Source organism: Lytechinus variegatus, chromosome 8 (genome assembly GCF_018143015.1).
Source record: "Lytechinus variegatus isolate NC3 chromosome 8, Lvar_3.0, whole genome shotgun sequence".
In the NCBI taxonomy this organism is placed as follows: Eukaryota; Metazoa; Echinodermata; class Echinoidea; order Temnopleuroida; family Toxopneustidae; genus Lytechinus; species Lytechinus variegatus.
The window spans coordinates 80,387-102,503 of NC_054747.1; the positions used below are offsets into that span (position 1 = coordinate 80,387).

The following is a 22,117-nucleotide window of genomic DNA, read 5'->3' on the forward strand; positions in this document are numbered from 1 at the left end:
TTGGTGACTTCATCAGTTTCCTCATTTGCATGCCAGTCAGGATGTGTACATAACTATTTCATGAATTTGAGCAAAATATCATTTGACATCCGGTTTTGAATAAAAAAAAGCTCGTTTGATTTTCTTTAATTCAATGTAACCCTTCGAAGAACAGAAAAATAATATGCGCTACAGGCTATGTATGGCTAGAAGAGATAGCACACCCTAGTACATTCATCAGTGCAATCAAATTCAGTAGCGGAATAAACAAAATATTTTGAGAGGTCGAGCGTGGAAAGAGAGGTTAAATTTAAAAAAAATATGTATAATTTCAACAAATAAAATTCACTGATCCATATACATAGGTATAAAAATGAAAATTTTAGTTATAAACAGTTTATCATAATGTTTAATGAAACCAATAATGTATTGTTTGATCTATATTACTAATCATTCACATGTAAAAACCTCTTATATAATTACCTTTACAGTTGATGCCACCGATGATGATGTATAGTAGAAGTCAACATGATAGCTACCATTGAGTGTCAGGTTCTTCAGACGATTCATCTTACAGATGAAGAGAGCGAGATCACGTGATGCAGAGGGGCGTTCATTGAGATCATCATTGTGATGAAGAATCTCAATCTGATATAATAGTAACATGAAATGAAGCCAAAATTACTTGACGTTTCTTATACAACAATGTACAGTGACATCATATATGATTTGTTTTATCCACAAATAAATAAACAAATCCGATTATGATATTATTCATGGTATGCAAATCGATATCATGTAGAAGATCACTCGTTTAAAATGTTGATCACTGCCATTGCATGTTTCCGAAAATGTCACGCATCATATTTTGGACAAATACATCCTGCCAAGAAAATCCGGATAAAAGAACTTTTTTCAAAAAAATCTGCTATAAATGGTTAATTTTACCCTGCATCACAAGATAAAAAAGGTTATATATCTTTTAATAAATTTTGATGACAACTTGGGTTAAAATATACAGGCCCATACGTAGTGTAAATCATAATTATGATGATTATAATACAAAAGATTAAAGGGTCAATCAGTTGCAACATTCAAAGGGTTTTCAAGAATTTTAGATTTGGGTAATTAAGTTGATTTATTGATATCTGAACCTCCGAAAATTGTGTTTTATTACATAAAAAACATTCCACAAAGCATGATCATAAACAAAATAAAAAAATATACTTCTGATTCCATGTTTTTTCTTGATATATTATTCGGTAGAGTTCAAGCGGTTATTATTCCCATGGTACTTTCTCTTAGATTCCTAAATCAAAAATGAAAAGGGACATAATGGCAGAAAGATTTATGAAATTGCTTGGTCCATGGTTTACCATTGACTATTAATTGAAAATTGATATAAATGACAATTCAGTAAAACAATTTCTTTTTATATGAGGCATCAAAGCCTCATTAGATAACTTGATATCAATAGAATGAGGGTAATAAAAATATGACCTTATATGGTTTGCTTGTATTACACGTATATATGTAAAATAGATATTACCTTTCTAGTTGATGCCATCGACGATGTTGAGTAGAAGTCATCATGATAGCTACCATCGAGTGTCAGGTTCTTCAGATGATTCATCTTACAGACGAAGAGAGCGAGATCACGTGATGCAGAGGGGCGTTCACTGAGATCCTCATTGTGATGAAGAATCTCAATCTGACATAACTGTAACATGAAATGAAGCCAAAATTACTTGAAGCTTCTTATACAACAATGTACACTGACATCATATATGATTTGTTTTATCCACAAATGAATAAACAAATCTGATTATGATAGTATTCCTGGTATGCAAATCGATATCACGTAGAAGATTACTCATTTTAAATATTGATCATTGCCATTCCATGTTTACGAAAATGTCACGCATCATATTTTGGACAAATACATCCTGCCAAGAAAATCCAGATAAAAGAACTTTATTTTAAAAAAAATCTGCTATAAATGATTAATTTTACCCTGCATCACAAGGTAAAAAAGGTTATACATCCACAAGTAAATTTTGATGACAACTTGGGTTAAAATATACAGGCCTATACGTAGTGTAAATCATAATTATGATGATTAAAATGCAAAAGATTAAAGGGTCAATCAGTTCCAACATTCAAATGATTTTCAAGAATTTTTATATTTGGGTAATTGAGTTGATTTATTGATATCTGAACCTCCGAAAATTGTGTTTCATTACATAAAAACATTCCAAAAAGCATGATCATAATAAACAAAAAGATTTCTGATTCCATGCTCTTTCTTGATATATTATTCGTTAGAGTTCAAGCGGTTATTATTCCCATGGTACTTTCTCTTAGATTCCTAAATCAAAAATGAGAAGGGACATAATGGCCGAAGATTTATGAAATTGCTTGGTCCATGGTTTACCATTGACTATTAATTGACAATTAATATAATAACAATTAAGTAAAACAATTTATTTTTTATATGAGGCATCAAAGCCTCATTAGATAACTTGACATCAATAGAATGAGGGGTATTAAAAATCTGAACTTATATTGTTTGCTTGTATTACTGTTTTACATGTAAAAACATCCTCATAGATATTACCTTTGTAGTTGATGCTATCGACGATAATGTTGAGTAGAAGTCATCATGATACCGACGATCGAGTCTGAGGTTCTTCCTATGATTCAACTTACAGATGAACTGAGCGAAATCACGTGATGCAGAGGGGCGTTCACTGAGATCCTCATCGTGCCGAAGAATCTCAATCTGATATCACAGTAGCATAAATATGAAGCCAAAATTACTTGACGTTTCTTATACAACAATGTACACTGACATCAAATATTATTTATTTTATCCACTAATCCGCTTATGATAGTATTCATGGTATGCAAATCGATATCATGTAGAACATTACTCATTTTAAATGTTGATCATTGCATTTGCATGTTTCCGAAAATGTCACGCATCATATTTTCGACAAATACATCTTGCCAAGAAAATCCGGATAAAAGAACTTTTGTGTAAACAATGTGCTATAAATTGTTAATTTTAACCTGCATCACAAGGTAAAAAAGATTATATATATTAAATAAATTTCTGATAACTTGGGTTAAAATATACAGGCCTATACGTAGTGTAAAACATAATTATGATGATAATAATACAAAAGATTAATGGGTCAATCAGTTGCAACATTCAAAGGATTTTCAAGAATTTTAGATTTGGGTAATTGAGTTGATTTATTGATATCTGAACCTCCGAAAATTGTGTTTCATTACATAAAAAACATTTTACAAACAATGATCATAATCAAAAGAAAAAATATATTTCTGATTCCATGTTTTTTCTTGATATATTATTCGGTAGAGTTCAAGCGGTTATTATTCCCATGGTACTTTCTCTTAGATTCCTAAATCAAAAAAAAAAAAAATCAAAAATGAAAAGGGACATCATGGCCGAGAGATTTATGAAATTGCTTGGTCCATGGTTTACCATTGACTATTAATTGATAATTAATATAACAATTCAGTAAAACAATTTATTCTTTATATGAGGTATCAAAGTCTCATTAGATAACTTGACATCGATAGAATGAGGGGGATTGAAAATCTGAACTTATGTGGTTTGCTTGTATTACTGTTTTACATGTAAAAACATCCTAATAGATATTACCTTTGTAGTTGATGCCATCGACGATAATGTTGAGTAGAAGTCATCATGATAGCTACTATCGAGTATCAGTTCCTTCAGATGATTCATCTTACAGATGAACTGAGCGAAATCACGTGATGCAGAGGGGTGTTCACTGAGATCCTCCTCGTGCCGAAGAATCTCAATCTGATATCACAGTAGCATAAACATGAAGCCAAAAGAAATGTTCTTAGCGTATAGCACACTGTTATCTATGCACTGTAATGATATACCTTGCCAACCCTTATGGAACAATGATTTTATCAAAATAGGTTATAGCTCAATTCACAGAAGAGCTCTAAATAATAGGGGTGTTCGTTTTGTTAATGATATTTTAGATGTACATGGCAATTTCCTCTCTTTGAATGACCTTCAGGAAAAATACAATGTTCAAATAAATTTTCTTTTTTACCGTGGATTATGTGATGCTATAAGAGACGGTTTTAGCAATGGCCCACACTTTAGCAAGTTCCAAGAACCTATTATCCCTGATACAATAGCACTTGTTATGAAATATGATAAAGGTTGTTCACACATCTATACGATTCTTAAAAAGAAAAGAAAAGTGGAGTGTAAAAGTTTTCTTAAGTGGAAGTGTATATTCGATATGAATGACAAGCAATGGCAGTCGTATTGCTCTATTGGATTCAGTTGTACTACCGATGTGAATTTACGTTGGTTTCAGTTCAAAATAATGCAACGCATTTTATATACAAATGAAATATTGTTTAAAATTAATTTAGCTCAACAAAAAGAATGTACTTTTTGTAATGTACACCGTGAAACAGTCACTCATCTACTTTGTGAATGCACATGTATTAAACATATATGGGACAAGTTTGAGCAATGGATATTTCTTAAAACTGGAAATAGAATATTTTTCTCTAATAAAGAAAAATTATTTGGCTTAAGAGGTTCAAGTAATCATGCATTAAATTGTTTATTGATAGTGATACGGCTAATGATTTACACTTCCAGAGTAAAACATCAATTACCTGTTTTTGATAATATCAAATTTGCACTTCAGAATTATTTCAAGAATGAAAAATATATCGCAGAGTCAAATTGTAAAATGGTAAAGTTTACAAAGAAATGGTTTCAATTACGTGCCATGTTTACATGAGGTGATCTGTTCAGTTCCCTTTCCATGTACAATTATACATATGAATATTATTGTTCATTTACTCCTCGCTTGTTTCTTAAATTGTTTACTATTATGTGAACCTGACAGTTCAATTTATATATTTGTTGCAATTACTGTTGTACTGTATTTCGTTGTTATTAATTTGATTTGTCATTGAAAAGTTATCTTGTAATGTTTGAATAATAATAAAATCCCTGTGGAGGGGAAACAAATTGAAAAAAAAATTAAGCCAAAATTGCTTGACGTTTCTTATACAACAATGTGCACTGACATCATATATTATTTATTTTATCCACAAATTAATAAACAAATCCGGTTATGATAGTATTCATGGTATGCAAATCTATATCATGCATTGCATTTGCATGTTTCCGAAAATGTCACTTACAATACTTTGGGAAAATACATCCTGCAATAGAAAATCCGGATAAAAAATTATCTTTTTAAAATCTGGTATAAATAGTAATTTTACTCTGCCTCAGAAGGTAAAAATGTTATCCTAACAGAAATGTTGGTAACAACTACGGTTTTAATATACAGGCCTATTCGTCGTGTGAATCATAATTATCATGATTATAATGCAAGAGGTCAATCAGTTGCAACATTCAAAGGATTTTCAAGAATTTTAGATTTGGGCAATTGAGTTAATTTATTGATATCTGAACCTCCGAAAATTGTGTTTCATTACATAAAAACGTTCCAAAAAGCATGATCATAATGAAAAGAAAAAATATACTTCTGATTCCATGTTTTTTTCTTGATATATTATTTGGTAGAGTTCAAGCGGTTATTATTCTCATGGTACTTTCTCTTAGATTCCTAAATCAAAAATGAAAAGGGACATAATGGCCGAGAGATTTATAAAATTGCTTGGTCCATGGTTTACCATTGACTATTAATTGATAATTAATATAATAACAATTCAGTAAAACAATTTATTCTTTATATGAGGTATCAAAGTCTCATTAGATAACTTGACATCAATAGAATGAGGGGTATTACAATTCTGAACTTATGTGGTTTGCTTGTATTACTGTTTTACATGTAAAAACATCCTAATAGATATTACCTTTGTAGTTGATGCTAACAACGATAATGTTGAGTAGAAGTCATCATGATAGCTACCATAGAGTATCAGTTCCTTCAGATGATTGATCTTACAGATGAACTGAGCGAAATCACGTGATGCAGAGGGGCGTTCACTGAGATCCTCATCGTGCCGAAGAATCTCAATCTGATATCACAGTAGCATAAACACGAAGCCAAAATTACTTGACGTTTCTTATACAACAATGTACAATTACATCATATATTATCTATTTTATCCACAAATCCGGTTATGATAGTATTCATGGTATGCAAATCTATATCATGTAGAAGATTACTCATTTTAAATGTTGATCATTGCATTTGCATGTTTCCGAAAATGTCACGCATCATATTTTGGACAAATAGGGGAAGGCGGGGTAAGTTGAGCATAGGGGCAAGTTGAGCCACCAGCCCCAGGCCAATAATGAATGAGTCAGACATTGTGGTGGTGTCATGTATTGATGACCCATAGCATAACCCCTAACCCCACCACATTGTTTCCAACTTTGAAACAAAAAGTAGTTTTTTAGAGGGAAAAATATGAATTTCAGCCAAAAAAGTTAAAAAGAGTGTGAAATAGATAAGTCGTTTATAAACACACATGTCTTTAAATATATTAAAGACATGATAACAACATTATTAGTCCAGGTATGGATCTTCATTCTTGTCATAGTCTTTTATATGATGGATGCATAATAAATGTGTGGATACAAAATTATTGCACTAAGTTCGGACTGGGGTAAGTTGAGCCAAACAGCATGGGGCAAGTTTAGCCATGGTAATTCCTATGGTAATGTATCTTAAAAAACTAACAAACCATAAAAATAGATTGGAATGCAGGCTAAAAGGAGCAAATTTACATGACTGCTCTTTTCCTTTTACAGGATGTTAGTATTTATAGAGAATTAGCAAGTGAAAAGACTTTAAACAAAAAATTGACATGCTGGTTTTCCCCCCATACATTTTGTACATATAGTCCAGGATAGAAGAGGCGTAACCTTGTTTTTTTATATATACAATATTTTTTGATGGTTTCTTGTCAATTCGAGGGTGCTGGTTACGAATCTGAATGATGCCACTCGTGTAACCTTGAGCATTTTCCGCAAATTGGCAAAATCCAATATGGCCGCCAAAATATGCAAATTACCCATAAAAATCCTAAAATTATCCGCACATTAGCTACGAAATGCATGAAATTGTGTGGCAGGAGTGAGATACTCCCTGAATTTTTTTTTGACCAAATATTTATTTTCCTCATATTCAAAATGGCCGCCATAGTCCATTGTATACTCTATTATGTACAATATAAATAGGGAAAACTAGCTTTCACAAAAATGAGCACTAAACCGCAAAAAATCGCGATGTATGAACAAAATGATATATGCAAAATCATAAGTACTAACGAGATATATCATTTATTATATCATAAATGGGAAGATTTCTGTATTTTGATATCTAAAATGGCCGCCACTGGCCCAAACAGTATTGCGTACAATGGCAATCGGGGCCAAAAAATTCACAAGAGTGATCACTAAAATGCATATTATTAAGATTAAACGAGTGGAATACTGACTAAAAACAAAATTTTTAACGAAATATATTATTTATATGCCATGTAAGTGATGAATGTTGTATTTTTATATTCAAAATGGATGCCAAAGGCCCTAAAAGTATTATGCACAATGAGAAAGAGGGGCAAAGAAATATCACAAGAGTGATCACTAAAATGCATATATATGTGATAAATTAATGGGATACTGTTCAAAAAACATATTTTCTAACGAAATATATCATTCAGGTTAAAAGTTTGTGTTAAATACTGTATTTTTACTTTCAAAATGGCCGCCAGAGACATTAACAGTATTATGCACAATGCAAAGTGGGAAAGCAATATTCACAGGAGTGAGCACCATAAAAGCAGTTATTAGTGATCTATGAGTAAAATATTGTCTGAAAGCATAATTTCTATTAAGAGATATCATTTATTCTGCCAGTTAGATGATAAATACTGTTATTGGAAAGTCAAAATTGCCGCTACAGGCCCTAAAGATATTATGCGCAATGTGAATGGGAACAAATTATTTAATCAGAATTTGGCTTTGGTTGGCCAAAAGGTGATGTATGAGTGAAATATCGTCTGAAAACATGATTTATAACAAAATATATCATATCTTATTATATGTAATTTAGCTGATAAATACTGTATTTCAACATTCAAAATGTTCACCAGTGGCTTAAAGTCGTGGAGCGTTGTGGCCCAGTGGATTAATCTTCGGACTTTGAAACAGAGGGTCGTGGGTTCGAATCCCAGCCATGGCGTAATTTCCTTCAGCACGAAACTGATCAACGATGTGCTGCACTCGACCCAGGTGAGGTAATGGGTACCGGTAGGAAGTAATTCCTTAAGAAGCTCTGTGCGCTATGAACGCCTAGCTTAGCCGGGTAATATAGGAGCGCCTTGAGCACCTAACAAGGTGGAAATGTGCGCAATATAAATATCCTATATTAAAGAGTAGTATGTACAGTGGCAATGGCCGTTGAATGTTGAAATACAGTATTTATCACCTAAATTACATAAGATATGATATATTTTGTTATAAATCATGTTTTTTAGACGATATTTCACTCATACATCACCAACTGGCCAAGCAAAGCCAAATTCTGCTGAAATAATTTGTTCCCATTCACACTGTACATAATATCGTAAGGGCCTGTAGCGGCCATTTTGACTTTCCAATAACAGTATTTATCACCTATCTGGCATAATAAATGATATCTCTTAATAGAAATTATGCTTTCAGACAATATTTTACTCATACATCACTAATAACTGCATTTATGGTGCTCACTCCTGTGAATATTGCTTTCCCACATTGCATTGTGCATAATACTGTTAATGTCTCTGGCGGCCATTTTGAAAGTAAAAATACAGTATTTAACACAAACTTTAAACCTGAATGATATATTTCGTTAGAAAATATGTTTTTAAACAGTATCCCATTAATTTATCACATATATATGCATTTTAGTGATCACTCTTGTGATTTCTTTACCCCACTTTCTCATTGTGGATAATGCTTTTACGGCCTTTGGCAGCCATTTTGAATATCAAAATACAACAATCATCACATACATGGCATATTAATAATATATTTCGTTAACAATTATTTTTTTTAGTCAGTATTCCACTCGTTTAATCTTAATAATATGCATTTCAGTGATCACTCTTGTGAATTTTTTGGCCCCCATTGCCATTGTACGCAATACTGTTTGGGCCAATGGCGGCCATTTTAGATATCAAAATACAGAAATGTTTCCATTTATGACATAATAAATGATATATCTCGTTAGTAATGATGATTTGCATATATTACTTCGTTCATACATCGTGATTTTTTGCCGTTTAGTGCTCATTTTTGTAAAAATCAGTTTTCCCTATTCATATTGTACATAATAGAGTATACAATGGACTATGGCAGCCATTTTGAATATCAGGAAAATAAATATTTTGTAAAAAAATTATATTTTCAGAGTGTATTTTACTCCTGCCACACGCTTTCATGCATTTCATAGCCAATGTGCGGACAATTTTAGGATTTTTATGGGTAATTTGCATATTTTGGCGGCCATATTGGATTTTGCCAATTTGCGGAAAATGCTCAAGGTTACACGAGTGGCATCATCCAGATTCGTAATCAGCACCCTCGAATTGACAAGAAACCATCAAAAATATTGTATATATAAAAAACAAGGTTTGGTCAAGTTTCTATGGGGCCTATCCTGGACTAATAGTTTTTGTGGCTCATCTTACCCCAGAAGGTGGCTCAAACTTACCCCATACATGGGGCAAGTTGAGCCATTTGACATTGTTTTTTTCAAAGGTCACGATGACTTTCAGTGTTGGGGTAGAAAGTTATATATACTTGGAAAATATTTCAGAAGAATGAAATTTCAAGGCAAGGTACTTATTTCGACAAGATTATTAATCATATCAATTCTAACATGCAAAAAGCAAAAACTGTCACAACTTACCCCGCCTTCCCCTACATCCTGCTAAGAAAATCCGGATAAAAGAACTTTTTTCTAATAAATCTGATATAAATGGTTAATTTTAACCTGCATCAGAAGGTAGAAGGGTTACGTATCAAATAAATTTTAATAACAACTTGGGTTAAAATATCCAGGCCTATACGTAGTGTAAAACATAATTATGATGATTTTAATACAAAAGATTAATTGGTCAATCAGTTGCAACATTCAAGGATTTTCAAAAAATTTAGACTGGGTAATTGAGTTGATTTATGGATATCTGAACCTCCGAAAATTGTGCTTCATTACATAAAAAACATTCCACAAAGCTTAATCATAATCAAAAGAAAAAATATATTTCTGATTCCATGTTTTTTCTTGATATATTATTTGGTATCACAGTATATCGCAGTAACATAAAAATGAAGCCAAAATTACTTGACGTTTCTTATACAACAATGTACACTGAAATCATAATATGATTAGTTTCATCCACAAATTAATAAACTAATCCGGTTATGATAGTATTCATGGTATCCTGGACATATAGCTAACCCATCCCTGAGACCAGCTATCACCATCAGAGCCCAGATCTCTTCCAAAGCTTACTTAACTCAGGCCAGACTTCTCAGAATTGGAAAGTCTGCTGATGACATCTGTCGACTGTGTTCTGCTGGTCTTTGAAACTTTGTTTCATCACGACCAGCCACTGCGTCTATACGACTTGGCGTCATCAACCGCATAAAGGAAAATGACAATACCAGGCAATTTGTAGGTTTCTTTGAGACAGACCATCAGCATTTTCTAGAGTGTATTTCTTTTTCCCCCTGTGGACCTCAGCAATGCCAGTAAACCCAGCTCCACAAACTTTAGTCCACTTCATCCGCAACCTTCACACAACCCGCCAAAACCTCCTCAGCAACTTTCCCAGCTCTAACGACCCTTAGGAAGTGCTTACATTCTTCTACTTTTAAGGCCAGGTCACACCGCCCGAGCGTTGTTGGAGCGGTCGTGGAGCGGAGAGAGAAAAAAATCATCACCACTCGCTACCGTTCACCACCGTTTAACCAGGGGCGTCGATTCATTTTTCAGATGGGGGGGGGAATCATAAATCAACTTTCTAAAGGCGCTCGATCACACAAAACAAACAAACTCTCTTCCTTACATACACATGTATGACTCATGAGATAGAGACACATATCTCACTTAATGCGAGCTGAAATTTCTATATATTCTGACCTGAAAGCTTGATGTTGTTAGCATTTTTGGTACCAATGATTAAGCTGGGTATCTAAATAACAATACATGCGAGCGCGAAGCGCGAGCTGAAAATTTTGATATTTTAATCTGAAAAAAAAGAGTTTACTGGACTTTTTAATAAAGAACAAGAAATATATCCAACAAAAAATTATTGCATATCGAGGTGGTGGTTCTTTTGAGGTTTACAACTGAAAACGGGCCATTTTATTCACCTATTTGATCATGACAAGTATGGGTTTTTGCTACAGAAATGATGCGAGCGTGAAGCGCGAGCTAAAATGTTTTTATATTCCAATCTGAAAAGCGGACATTTTGAGCACGATTTTAGATAAAGAACAAGTTGTGTATCTCAATCTCGTTTGCTGATTTCTTTGTAACATTTCAATCTTATTCATTTTTTGCACATGCGAAATTATTGGGGGGGGGGGACAAAACGATATGTTTGCCCCCCAATATTTTCATTGGTGGGGCGATGCCCCCCCCCCCTCCACCCTGCCCCCAGGATCGACGCCTCTGCGTTTAACCAAAGTTGGCCTCCGTTAAGGCAACGCCGAATACGCTCGGCCACCGATGATGGTCCTTCCTACCGCTCCAAAAGTTTTGAGCTGCCCATAATATTTCGAGCGACGAGGAGCGGGCAATTTTTCGCTCCAGCAAAGTTGACTACAGCTCTAACAACGCCCAGTCAAAGTTTGGCACCGCTATACGAAAGTTCGTAAACGCTTTAGTCCGCTAGGCCAAAGCAGAAATCTTATTTCCTAATTCGCTGGCTCAACCGGAAATAAATATTTTCCTATTGAGCCTCTTTCTTTGCAAAAGAAATATACATTATATAATTAATATATTAGAATTATATTACCTTGAGAGGCACCGTACTTCAGCTGCAGGGACAAGACATTTTCTCTGCTCTCTCTCTCTCTCTTCTTTGACTTACATTTGTAATAAAACAGGAATCAGAAAAAAGGAAGTTATATACCTGGATTATCAAAAATGGTTAATTCATAGACATGGGTTTATTAATGTTCTTTGACATAAAAATTATATCTCCAGTTACCTTAAAGAAGTCATTCTACACAATAAGGCTCATTCATTAATTCAGCAATAACAAGCCACGAAACTGCAATTCATCAATACTCACTCAAATGTTGCGAATTTCGTGTAAAAACTGAAGGGAAATTGTAAATGACTTTTTAGAAGCGTGACTTGTCCGCTGCGTGCTGAAAACGGTCAATGATTCAAACTACTCTTACATGACTGCACACAGTTTAACTTTCCCGCCTCTCCAACTGATTTGCATACTTGGAATGCAAAGCACGTAACCAACAATAGGAAACATCATTATTTCCTAATTCGCTAGCTCAACCGGAAATAAATATTTTCCTATTGAGCCTCTTTCTTTGCAAAAGAAACATACATTATATAATTAATATATTAGAATTATATTACCTTGAGAGGCACCGTACTTCAGCTGCAGGGACAAGACATTTTCTCTGCTCTCTCTAAGTCAAGACTAAAGAACGGTTATGTTGTATAAAGGATATCAATATTGCTAGTTATTCATTTTTAATTCATATAGATAATCATTAAACAAAATTATCAAGTTATCCAGTAATTTATTACTGGGGTATCAATACTGGAATTATATGTTGAGATCAACTTTAAACCATTACAAAGATTTGCATAAATTTCAAATACCCAAATTTAATGAAACAAACATCTTATTTTTAAGAGATTCTTTTACATATCTGTCTTTAGAAGAATCTGATGCCCATCTGCCGTGCCTTTTAAATAGGCGATCTGGTACTCCGATTTAAGCTGCTGCCGTAGCACCACCCGCCCTCAGGCTATGTAACCCAAACTGTTTCGAGTTTACCCCGATAGCTTCTAGAACTTCTTTGTAAATCTCCCTGCATCTCGAATAGGACATCTTTCCTTTTCTGAGTTTGTAACAATTTTGAGATTTACAAAAGGTGAGAGGCCTGAACACAAAATCTTTTTCATCTCTAGATACAGATTGTGTACTCTCTAAATATCTTATATGTTAACTGGACATGTCGCTTTTCCAGTGGTAGAAACGATTACCCAGGCTCCTTCTCGAAATTGGTCAGTTTTACTTTTCTCAAGGAAAACTTTCATATGAGAGTCAAATAATTCAATGTCACTAAGCTTAATGTTGGAAAGTTCATCGAATCTTAAAAAAACCTGCATATGCTAACGATAACATAAAACAATTACGAAGATCTTTCACAGATCCAGAGTCAAACTTATGAACGATACTCAAAAGCATGTCAGGGGTAATAGGTTCTTTCCTATTCACCGGTCTTGCTAGGATTCTCTTGATCCCTTCTAAAATCAATTTCAAGAACTTAGATTCGCAAGGGTTACTTCTGTTCCTTGTATTAATTGATCAACTTGCCATTTTAAAGCATAAAAAGCTGTCTCTATTTTGCTATATGGAGATCCTCCATTGAACAAAAATATAAAGTACCTTGCAATGCTTTCTTGACATAAGTCTTGACATGACGTGCCACTGTTTTTACACCACGCATTCCATGCTTCTACTGCACGTTTATATTTCTTGACCGTGCTCTCTGCCGGAAAGCTTCTAGAACTCTCGTGAGTGTGTCTTTGAAGTCAATGTCCTGTATAAAATACAAAATGAAAGCAAAGAGGATACATCCTCCTCTGTGAAGATGAGTTTTCCATGAAAAACTGCCAGTGCAATCACTAATAATATATACATGTATATATTCATGTTGCTACTGCCAGTGCAGATGCAAACAGACAACACTTCACAATTAAGGAAAACCAGTGTTTAATTTTACACATTCTCCAGTGAGACAGTGTCATTCATAATCATCTCCAGTGAGATTCTGTCACTCATTCTATCTACCGTCTAAACGTAGACAAATTACTCCACTTTTGAATTTATCGGATCCGAAAACTGTATTTCTATTTCGACCCTGAACGAAAATGTTAGTTGGATCAGAAAACTTGATGATCTGACGGATAATGCTTGAAAATTTACTATTTCTTGAGAAAAGTAAAGGCCAAAAGGGTGCAGAATGCCAATTAGGAACCACAAGAGTGGCTATTGTTCTGCTTGCTTTAGTGTGTCTGATAGCTTTTGGCACCAATTTGATTGGGGGAAATAACCAATTATTATGATGTTCCCAGGACACTGAAAATGCATCTACTTTATTAGTCTTAGGGGATGCAAATTTGGAATTGAAATTCGGAATCTTAGCGTTGTGATTGTCTGCAAATCTATCAACTGTGTGTGGTCCCCAAAGTTTATCCATAAAAGAGAAAAAAGTTTTCTGAAACACCCCAATCATCAAAATCTATTTCTCTGCTCAAGGCATCTGCCTCGCGATTTTGCTTTCTCGGTATCCACTGTACCTCCATTACCATGATTACTATATTCATTTGATTACAGTATTCTGCTAAGTCAATACTCAGCTGATGAAGATAATTTTTCATACTGCCCTTCTTTATGATGTTCTCTACTCCAGTATCATCGGTGAATATCTTTACTGTCTGGTTTCTTATACTCTTTCCAAATGCATGTACTGCCAGTGCAACACCTTTAAGTTCTCTCCAAGTGGAACTTTTACCTTGCTCTTCTTTTGACCAGATGTGTTGGAATTTGAGTCCGCCACACTCTGCTGACCGAGCTCCACACCCGATGTGGCTGGCGTCTGAAAAGACAAGTATCTGCGGTATAGAATAATGCAAGATATTTCGATTATTTAAAGACTTCACATTATCTCTCCAGAAGAACAGTTCTTTTATGATATCATTTCGTGTGGATAGATTAATTTCTTTGTCCCAGTGTTTGCATGAGGCAACAGCAATTGAAGAAAATCTAGTTCTCAACTGTACGATCTGCCCAGTTACAGCTACACTGTTAGAAAAAATAAAAGAAGTTCCTGCAGCAGAGTCTCGAGAACACCTGTAATCTTACCGAATTGCGTAATAATCATTCTGTAAATTCATAAAACAAGAATTTTTCTGCAATTTAACAGAACAGGTCTGTTTAAAAAGGGGAAAAGGGTGTTTTATTCAAGGAAATTTGTAAGATTCCATACATCAAATACCAATTTCCTGTAAGATTACGCAATTCGGTAAGATTACAGGTGTTCTCGAGACTGCTGCAGGAACTTCTTTTATTTTTTCTAACAGTGTAGCAAGGAAATAATTTTACCTATAAAGGCCGCTAACTTTCTAGCGGTAGTGTGTGGTAATTCTGTGATCATATCGTTTATGCTATCTAAACTATTGACAATTCTACGATCTGATGCATGTATAAAGTGCCACTTTTAGAATCCCAAGTTAAACCAAGCCAATCAATTTTCTGAGTAGGTATCCATACTGACTTCTCTACGTTAGGCACTAAACCTGCATTCAATAAGTCATTTCTGACTGCTGTGGCAATATCTTCACATTCTTGAAAGGAGGATGCTCTAATCCATCCATCATCTAGAAATACAACTACAAAAACATGTTTGTTTCTCCAATGCTTGACAAGAGGTCTAATTGTTTTAGTGAAAATATATGGAGCAGAGGACAAGCCAAAAGGAAGTACCTTAAAAGAGAAATATCTAATTCCGTTGAAGTTCCAACTGAAACATAAATATTTACAATGTTCTTCAAATATATCAATATGGTGATATCCCGGCTTAAGGTCAAAGGAAACCATGTAGTCACCCTTTTGAAAGTATTCCAGTGCTACATTCCAGTCTCCAAAGCATACCTTTTTGTTTCCAAACGTATTGATTAATATATCTTAAATCTAAGATAAGGCCCTTCTTGCCAGAATTTTGAACAGAAACTGTAAGAGGGTTGACGTATTCTGGAACAGAACTCACTTCGGAGATCAAATCTTTATTCAATAGTTCAAGAACAGCTTCAGAAACGAAGTCTGTGTGCTCAAGGGCTGATTTGTTATTTTGAAACACTTTTGGAGGGGGTGTCTCAAGAAAGGGTATCTTATAACCAAATTGAATCATTTTCACTACTTCTTCTGTGGCTCCTATTAATTTCCAGATGTCAACGTTGGCTTTCATTATTCCTTTAACAATGGGTTCAGCTCTACCTTGTTCGTATTCAAAATAGTTGATTCTGTGATCTTCTATTTCATACCGATTCATCTCTCCCCTCTCCGATTCCAGATCTCTTTCGACTCTTTCGCTTAATTCAGGTATTGCTGAAAGACAAGAATCCAAGCAAACATACTGATATCCAATGAAAGCAAAATAAATTGTGCTCATTGCATGCATGCTTTTAATTCTTATAAGAGTATCAATTTTCCTGATTACTATAAGACCCATACAACGTGACAGTATTTCTCAGCATAGGATTTGCCTTCTTAAGGTCTATCCAATAATCATTTTAAAATGAAAGATATAGGTTTTACCGTATGATTATCTGTGAGATTCCGATTCGACCCACCGTCTACATTCAAACAATTAATTCACACCAATGGTACCACGTACTCACACTAATGCTATAGGATTATATCCAGAGGAATGCTTCAAACATGTCTAAATTGTCAAAATTATGCTTACCGAATCCGGTATCTTTAGAGGCCTGTGCCTTCTTTGGTGGGTTTGGTATTCGGGCAATTCCTCCTCCAATGTCCCGACTTGCCGCAACCGAAGCATAAGTCGAATGGTCTCGATGTATGAACCTGGTTAAATTGAGGTCGACCTTGTTGCATATAGCTACGAAAAGTAGCATCAGGATTAGGGAAAGTTTCCTGAGGCCGACGTTGGGATTTGTAGGGTGTAGCCTTGGACCTGTTAATCTTCGTTCTCCTACGTTTTGAAGCTGCTCTGTTTTGAGCAGCTCTGATTTTCTTGTCGTCATCGGAATCACTTGCGAGTTCCTCCGATAAGTACTCATCAACCACCTTCCAACCATCTTCAGACTTGTCTGCAATCCTAATGAGCTTGTTACGCTTGAGGATATCATCTTCTACTTTCTGAAGCTCTAATCGCGGAAGCATTATCTCCCTTCTTGATCGCCTTCGTCGCAGTTTGGACAAGCTCAAGTTGGGAATTGCTGAATTCAAATTGAAGCTTGTTACCTTTGAATTTGAAATTCACTTTAACTGATTCAATTACTATAGAGGTAGCTTCTTTTTGAGAAGCTATTGCTTGGTCAACGTAATCCTTAAATCCACCCACAGCCTCTTATATAATGGCCGATATATTATCAGCGCTGATGATTTGAAATTGTTGCCCTTAATTGTGGGTTATGATTTACCGAATTCTTAGTTACTGGGACTGAGTCCACATTAGGCGATAAGTTATTATCAGGCTTTCTAACAGAGGAAGGTAATGAACCCAAAACAAATGCATCGGAGGATTCCGCCATAATATGGCTCTTACCCAATGTACAGTTGCCCGGCCGCTGATTAAATTGGTGGTTGTAAGCGTTTTCCGAGAGGACACGGGATTGCTGGAACGATGCATTCATCCATTCATTGTTAAATAATAGCAATGAATGGATGAACTTTTGTCTACCAGAGCAATTGTGGCGAGTACAATGAGTAGCTGCATAAATAGTACACTCTCTTTGTCATCATGATCATAGTGTTAAAACCCGTCGAGCCGACGCCCGCATGCGCAGAACTCCACTCTATCAACGCTCGAGTCACCGCTAAACTAACGCTCGCGACCGCTCGCCACCGTTAAACCAACGCTAAAGCTACGCTGGGTTCAGCGCCGCACTGCTCAGGCATTAACGCCCACAGCCACAGCGGTGATAACAACCATTCCTGAAAATAAAATCTAATTATATATTCTTAAAATGATGACAACATAATGATTTTCTAATAACAGTTAATATATTCAAAAATTGTTTTTAATTGACATCATTTCATTTTGTTTTGTGAAACAAAAAAAATCATCGTTAAACGTAGTATTAGTGGTGTTATGAGCGAGCAACGATTACAACACTTCATGGTATTTAGGTATAAATAATAAAAATAGAAATTTATCGTCGTCAAGACAATTCTCCATGAAGTGCAGATAGCCGCAGTGGTGATTACCATCATTCTTTGTTATAATTTGAAATTATTATTTTTTTTACAATGATGATAACATAAACTTTGGGTGACATCATATTTTTTTTATAAGAAGAACTCGTGATTCTACATACCGTTGTATTAGTGGCATTACGAGCAAGCACCGAGTAGAACACATCATGCATGCCGCCTATAGGCATATCGATCGTCACAGATCTCAGGGTGTTTGAGGAGCACATAAATTCAGCCAGGTCTTCTGAAGCAGTCCGTCCACATGGCCTTCTAACTACCAGATTGTCCTATATAGCATGCACAGTATTTATGAGAAAACTGAACGTCATAATATGTAGAGACAATCAAAGTTAAATTTCATTTGATAGTTCAATATCATATATCGTCTAATCTTTTTTTATTGTTTCGCGTGTCCTTCATGAACATTTACCAAAACCAATGCGAATGAAATATTTTCAAAAATTATCAGTGGCTATAAAGCAAAAATAATAACAATGATAATAATAACAATACTAATAATCTGAACATCCCCAAATCCTCCAAATGATTATGTATTTGAAATATTTTCTTATCCCAGTTCTTCTGATAAAGTGGTACAATAGGAGATCAACGATGAAAATTTTGAAACCTAATGCAGCAACGAACCTATATTTGAAATTTTATTTTTGTAGTACTTCTTAGGTTAGGGACTTTTGTAGATAACATGGTGCCCTTGCACACAGTACCAAAATTGTAATTTGAATGATGATTCCTGTGAAAAATAATTTTTAGCATGTGTGAAACCAAACTAGAATCACGAACGCTAATCACAACCACGAATTCAAATTCTACTCCGGAGGTGAATTCCATTTAAGTTCACTCAAATTACTTTATGAATTTTACGTCTGAACGGGTCTTGAGGGGCGGACCTTACGTGACCTTTCAAGCACCGATTCTCATGTGAAAAGGCCAATGGATATACTCCCTTGGCAAGAAAACATTCTAACCGATTTACTCCATTATTATAAACCTTACAATTTCTATGAAAGCGCAGAGGTGTCAATATATATACGATCAAAAATACCCTTACCCGGAAAAATTGCAACAAATGATTTTTCAACTGTTTCTGGTAGTATTTGACATCAGGATTAACATACTAAGAATCTAGCAAAATCCGCATATTACGGGAAAGTAGTTATTTCACAGTTTTCTTTACTATTCTGAAAGCTCAATTAGCCGTCAATTAGCTTTTTGGCATTCTGCAAAGTCACTTAAGTGCCCATTTCCTTATTTGGCAGGGTTGCGTTGCGCGCACTTAAAATAGTACGCGTTATGACCGCGCGAAGACTTAATTGACTACTTACGAGACTTTTGGCGGACTTTCAAGTGGGGAAAGAAGAGGTCCATTAAGTCTCATCATATCTTGCGAAACATGCTAAATGTGTCTTTCATTTCGTATAAATATCACCAAATCGGTTTGATACTGCGACCAAAATTAGGAGGAAGGAAGAGAATAAAGGAGAGAGGTATAAAAAGGGAATAGAATAAAGGGGGAAAGGTGTTATATAGAAACAAGTAAAATAAGGAATAGGGACTATATTTGGTAATAAAGAAATTAGAAAAGATGGAAAAGGGAAGCAAAAATTGTGTACTTATAGGGGAAATATGACTTATTTTTCTTTTATTATTAGCATCATAAACTATTTTGTTTTTGTACATTATTTTGACAATAATGAGATCGCCAAATCAAGGTGCAAGATGCAGCAATGTTCAGGGGTGAATTAATCCTTTTCTTTCTGACAATGAAAAAATAAGCATAGACCCCTTTAGTATTTAAACGAATATAGAATCAAATACAAAATAAAAAAAACATAGTGAGTGATATGCCATCGTTTTTCCTTTTTTTTTAATTATGCTTGTTTGATTTCTAAAATATTTGTATTAAAATCAACTTTTTGTTGAAGGAGATTTCTCATATCAATGAAAAGTATGTAGTTTTTAAAATAAGTAGGAATTACTTAAACAAGAACACCCCCCTATCATGGCCCCGAAACAGAGGCAAATAAAATATTGTAAAAAAACAAAAGAAAAAGAAAAGAAAGCTACAAATGGATTCGAATAGGGGGATGTGAAAATCAGAACGCGTTCGAAAAAAAGAGAAAAGCACAAAGGTACAATAAATGAGAAAGGGAAAAGACATCAGTTAGATTCAACAGCATAACGAACCTCTAATCTCTGATGCAAATGCTTTTAGCATTATTTTTCAGCAAAAATCCTTTGTATCAAGATCGTGGTGCAGTGCACCTGCAGCAGCCGGGCGCTGCGCTACAAGCCTGCAAAGTGAAGAGATACTGCACGCAAGGAGGAAAATTTACGTTGTAAGAGCGCATTTGATTGGCTAATTCGGCTCAGTAGGGGAGTGGCCTAAAGGGACTTAATTGAGCGCTAATAGAGTTTTCAGAATACGAATTTGGAGGTACATTAGCGCTTTATTAAATAGGTAACTTAAAAGGAAATTTAAGTGGAAACTTACGAGACTTTTCAGAATACCCCCCTGGTCATGAAATACGCAGTGCGCAACGCGCAACCCCCATTCGCGGTGTTAGGGAGGAAGACAACACGAAATTTGGTATTCTGAAAATGGTGTGAGCTAAAATTTTGTTCAAAGATAACACGAACATTTAACACTGCGTTAAGGAGAGGTTAAGTTTGGGATGACGATACGGACATATACTATTGTCTGGCAGAATTTACTGTAAGTTTGTTTCATTTTTCCAGCTTTATTATTCCATCTACCTTTCTCTCTACTAACAAGGATTAAACAACATTTTCTTGGGAATTTCCTGTGAAAATACACATCACATCATGCATCTTTAATTTGGATTACTTAAAATCATCATATATATGCTCATGAGTTATATATTTGGTTACTTTTTGCCATAATATAAAAAAAGCCAGGAGAGAGAGACAATGTAAAACGTCTGAAAAAACACAAACAGAAATTAAAAATAATGAAATTGGCGATCGGAAAACTTCTATAATAATATCATGCACAAACTTTTTATCTTTTTTAATGGTTATAGTTCCAATGATTACACTTTTTTAACTCTCAATGCTGTTAGGTTATTCTTTATTTAACTATCTCGCCAGTCAATCTATATGCTTCGGATGGGGGGGGGGGGGCAAAAGTGATTTTTTGGCTGATCGCTATAAGCATCAAATTTCGATAATGAAAGAAAATACAATTTTGTATATTTGATACTTCTATGTCAGGTTTAATTTTTCTCAAAGCGCTTTTCATGATTTTCAAAATTTACATTGCATATTTATTTTTTTCCAGTTCTCAAAATTATTGGGCATGTATAGAGTAGGCTTGCCCCCATATTTTAGAGGCGATCGTCCCCTGCCCGCTCCACAATCGATCGAGGCTTCTGTCTCCTGTCTTAATTTCGGATCCATGCTGTCTGAAATAATCAATTCTTATTTGTCACAATCACCCCTACCCCTAACGTCTCTTTCTAGCTCTATTTTTTTTTAACTGTATGTGCTTACAAAATGATGTCACCGAGCGCGCACTCCCCTTTTCCCTGAAAATTTAACGCGATTTGTTTCTTAAAGGGGAATCTAGCCTTGGCCATAAAATGCTGTGTTGAGAAGGAGAAAAATAAATTAAACAGAATGGTGAAAGTTTGAAAGAAATTGGACAAGCAATAAGAAAGTTATAGCTGTTTTAAAATTGAGATCACTAATACTATGTAGATTTCAAATTGGCAACTGGGTAAGTAAATTATGACAAGGGGCAAGGACAACTTTCCCATAGGCCATGTACTTTATTATCAGGGATTTGTGGTTTTCTCCTAAGTACCCATTCCCCTGGGGCAGT

At 34.8% G+C, this 22,117-nt stretch overlaps 1 protein-coding gene and 1 long non-coding RNA gene across 2 annotated transcripts in view; both read right to left on the bottom strand.

The window, feature by feature from the left end:
• Positions 1–14,624, bottom strand: part of LOC121420556 — a 30,030-nt gene extending 15,406 nt beyond the window's left edge. The window contains exons 1-6 of the mRNA XM_041615218.1: positions 14,613–14,624; positions 5,902–6,066; positions 3,644–3,835; positions 2,597–2,737; positions 1,529–1,690; positions 463–627 (exon numbers count right to left, since the gene is read on the bottom strand). Coding sequence (XP_041471152.1) covers positions 463–627; positions 1,529–1,690; positions 2,597–2,737; positions 3,644–3,835; positions 5,902–6,066; positions 14,613–14,624 — 837 coding nt within the window. The remainder of the gene's footprint in view (positions 1–462; positions 628–1,528; positions 1,691–2,596; positions 2,738–3,643; positions 3,836–5,901; positions 6,067–14,612) is intronic.
• Positions 14,625–14,885: 261 nt separating this feature from the next.
• LOC121420813 lies at positions 14,886–16,803 on the bottom strand. Its single transcript, XR_005970839.1, has 3 exons — positions 16,781–16,803; positions 16,356–16,419; positions 14,886–14,927 (listed from the first exon to the last, which is right to left on the bottom strand). It is a non-coding gene; the product is annotated as an uncharacterized LOC121420813 (long non-coding RNA).
• Positions 16,804–22,117: the final 5,314 nt, after the last annotated feature.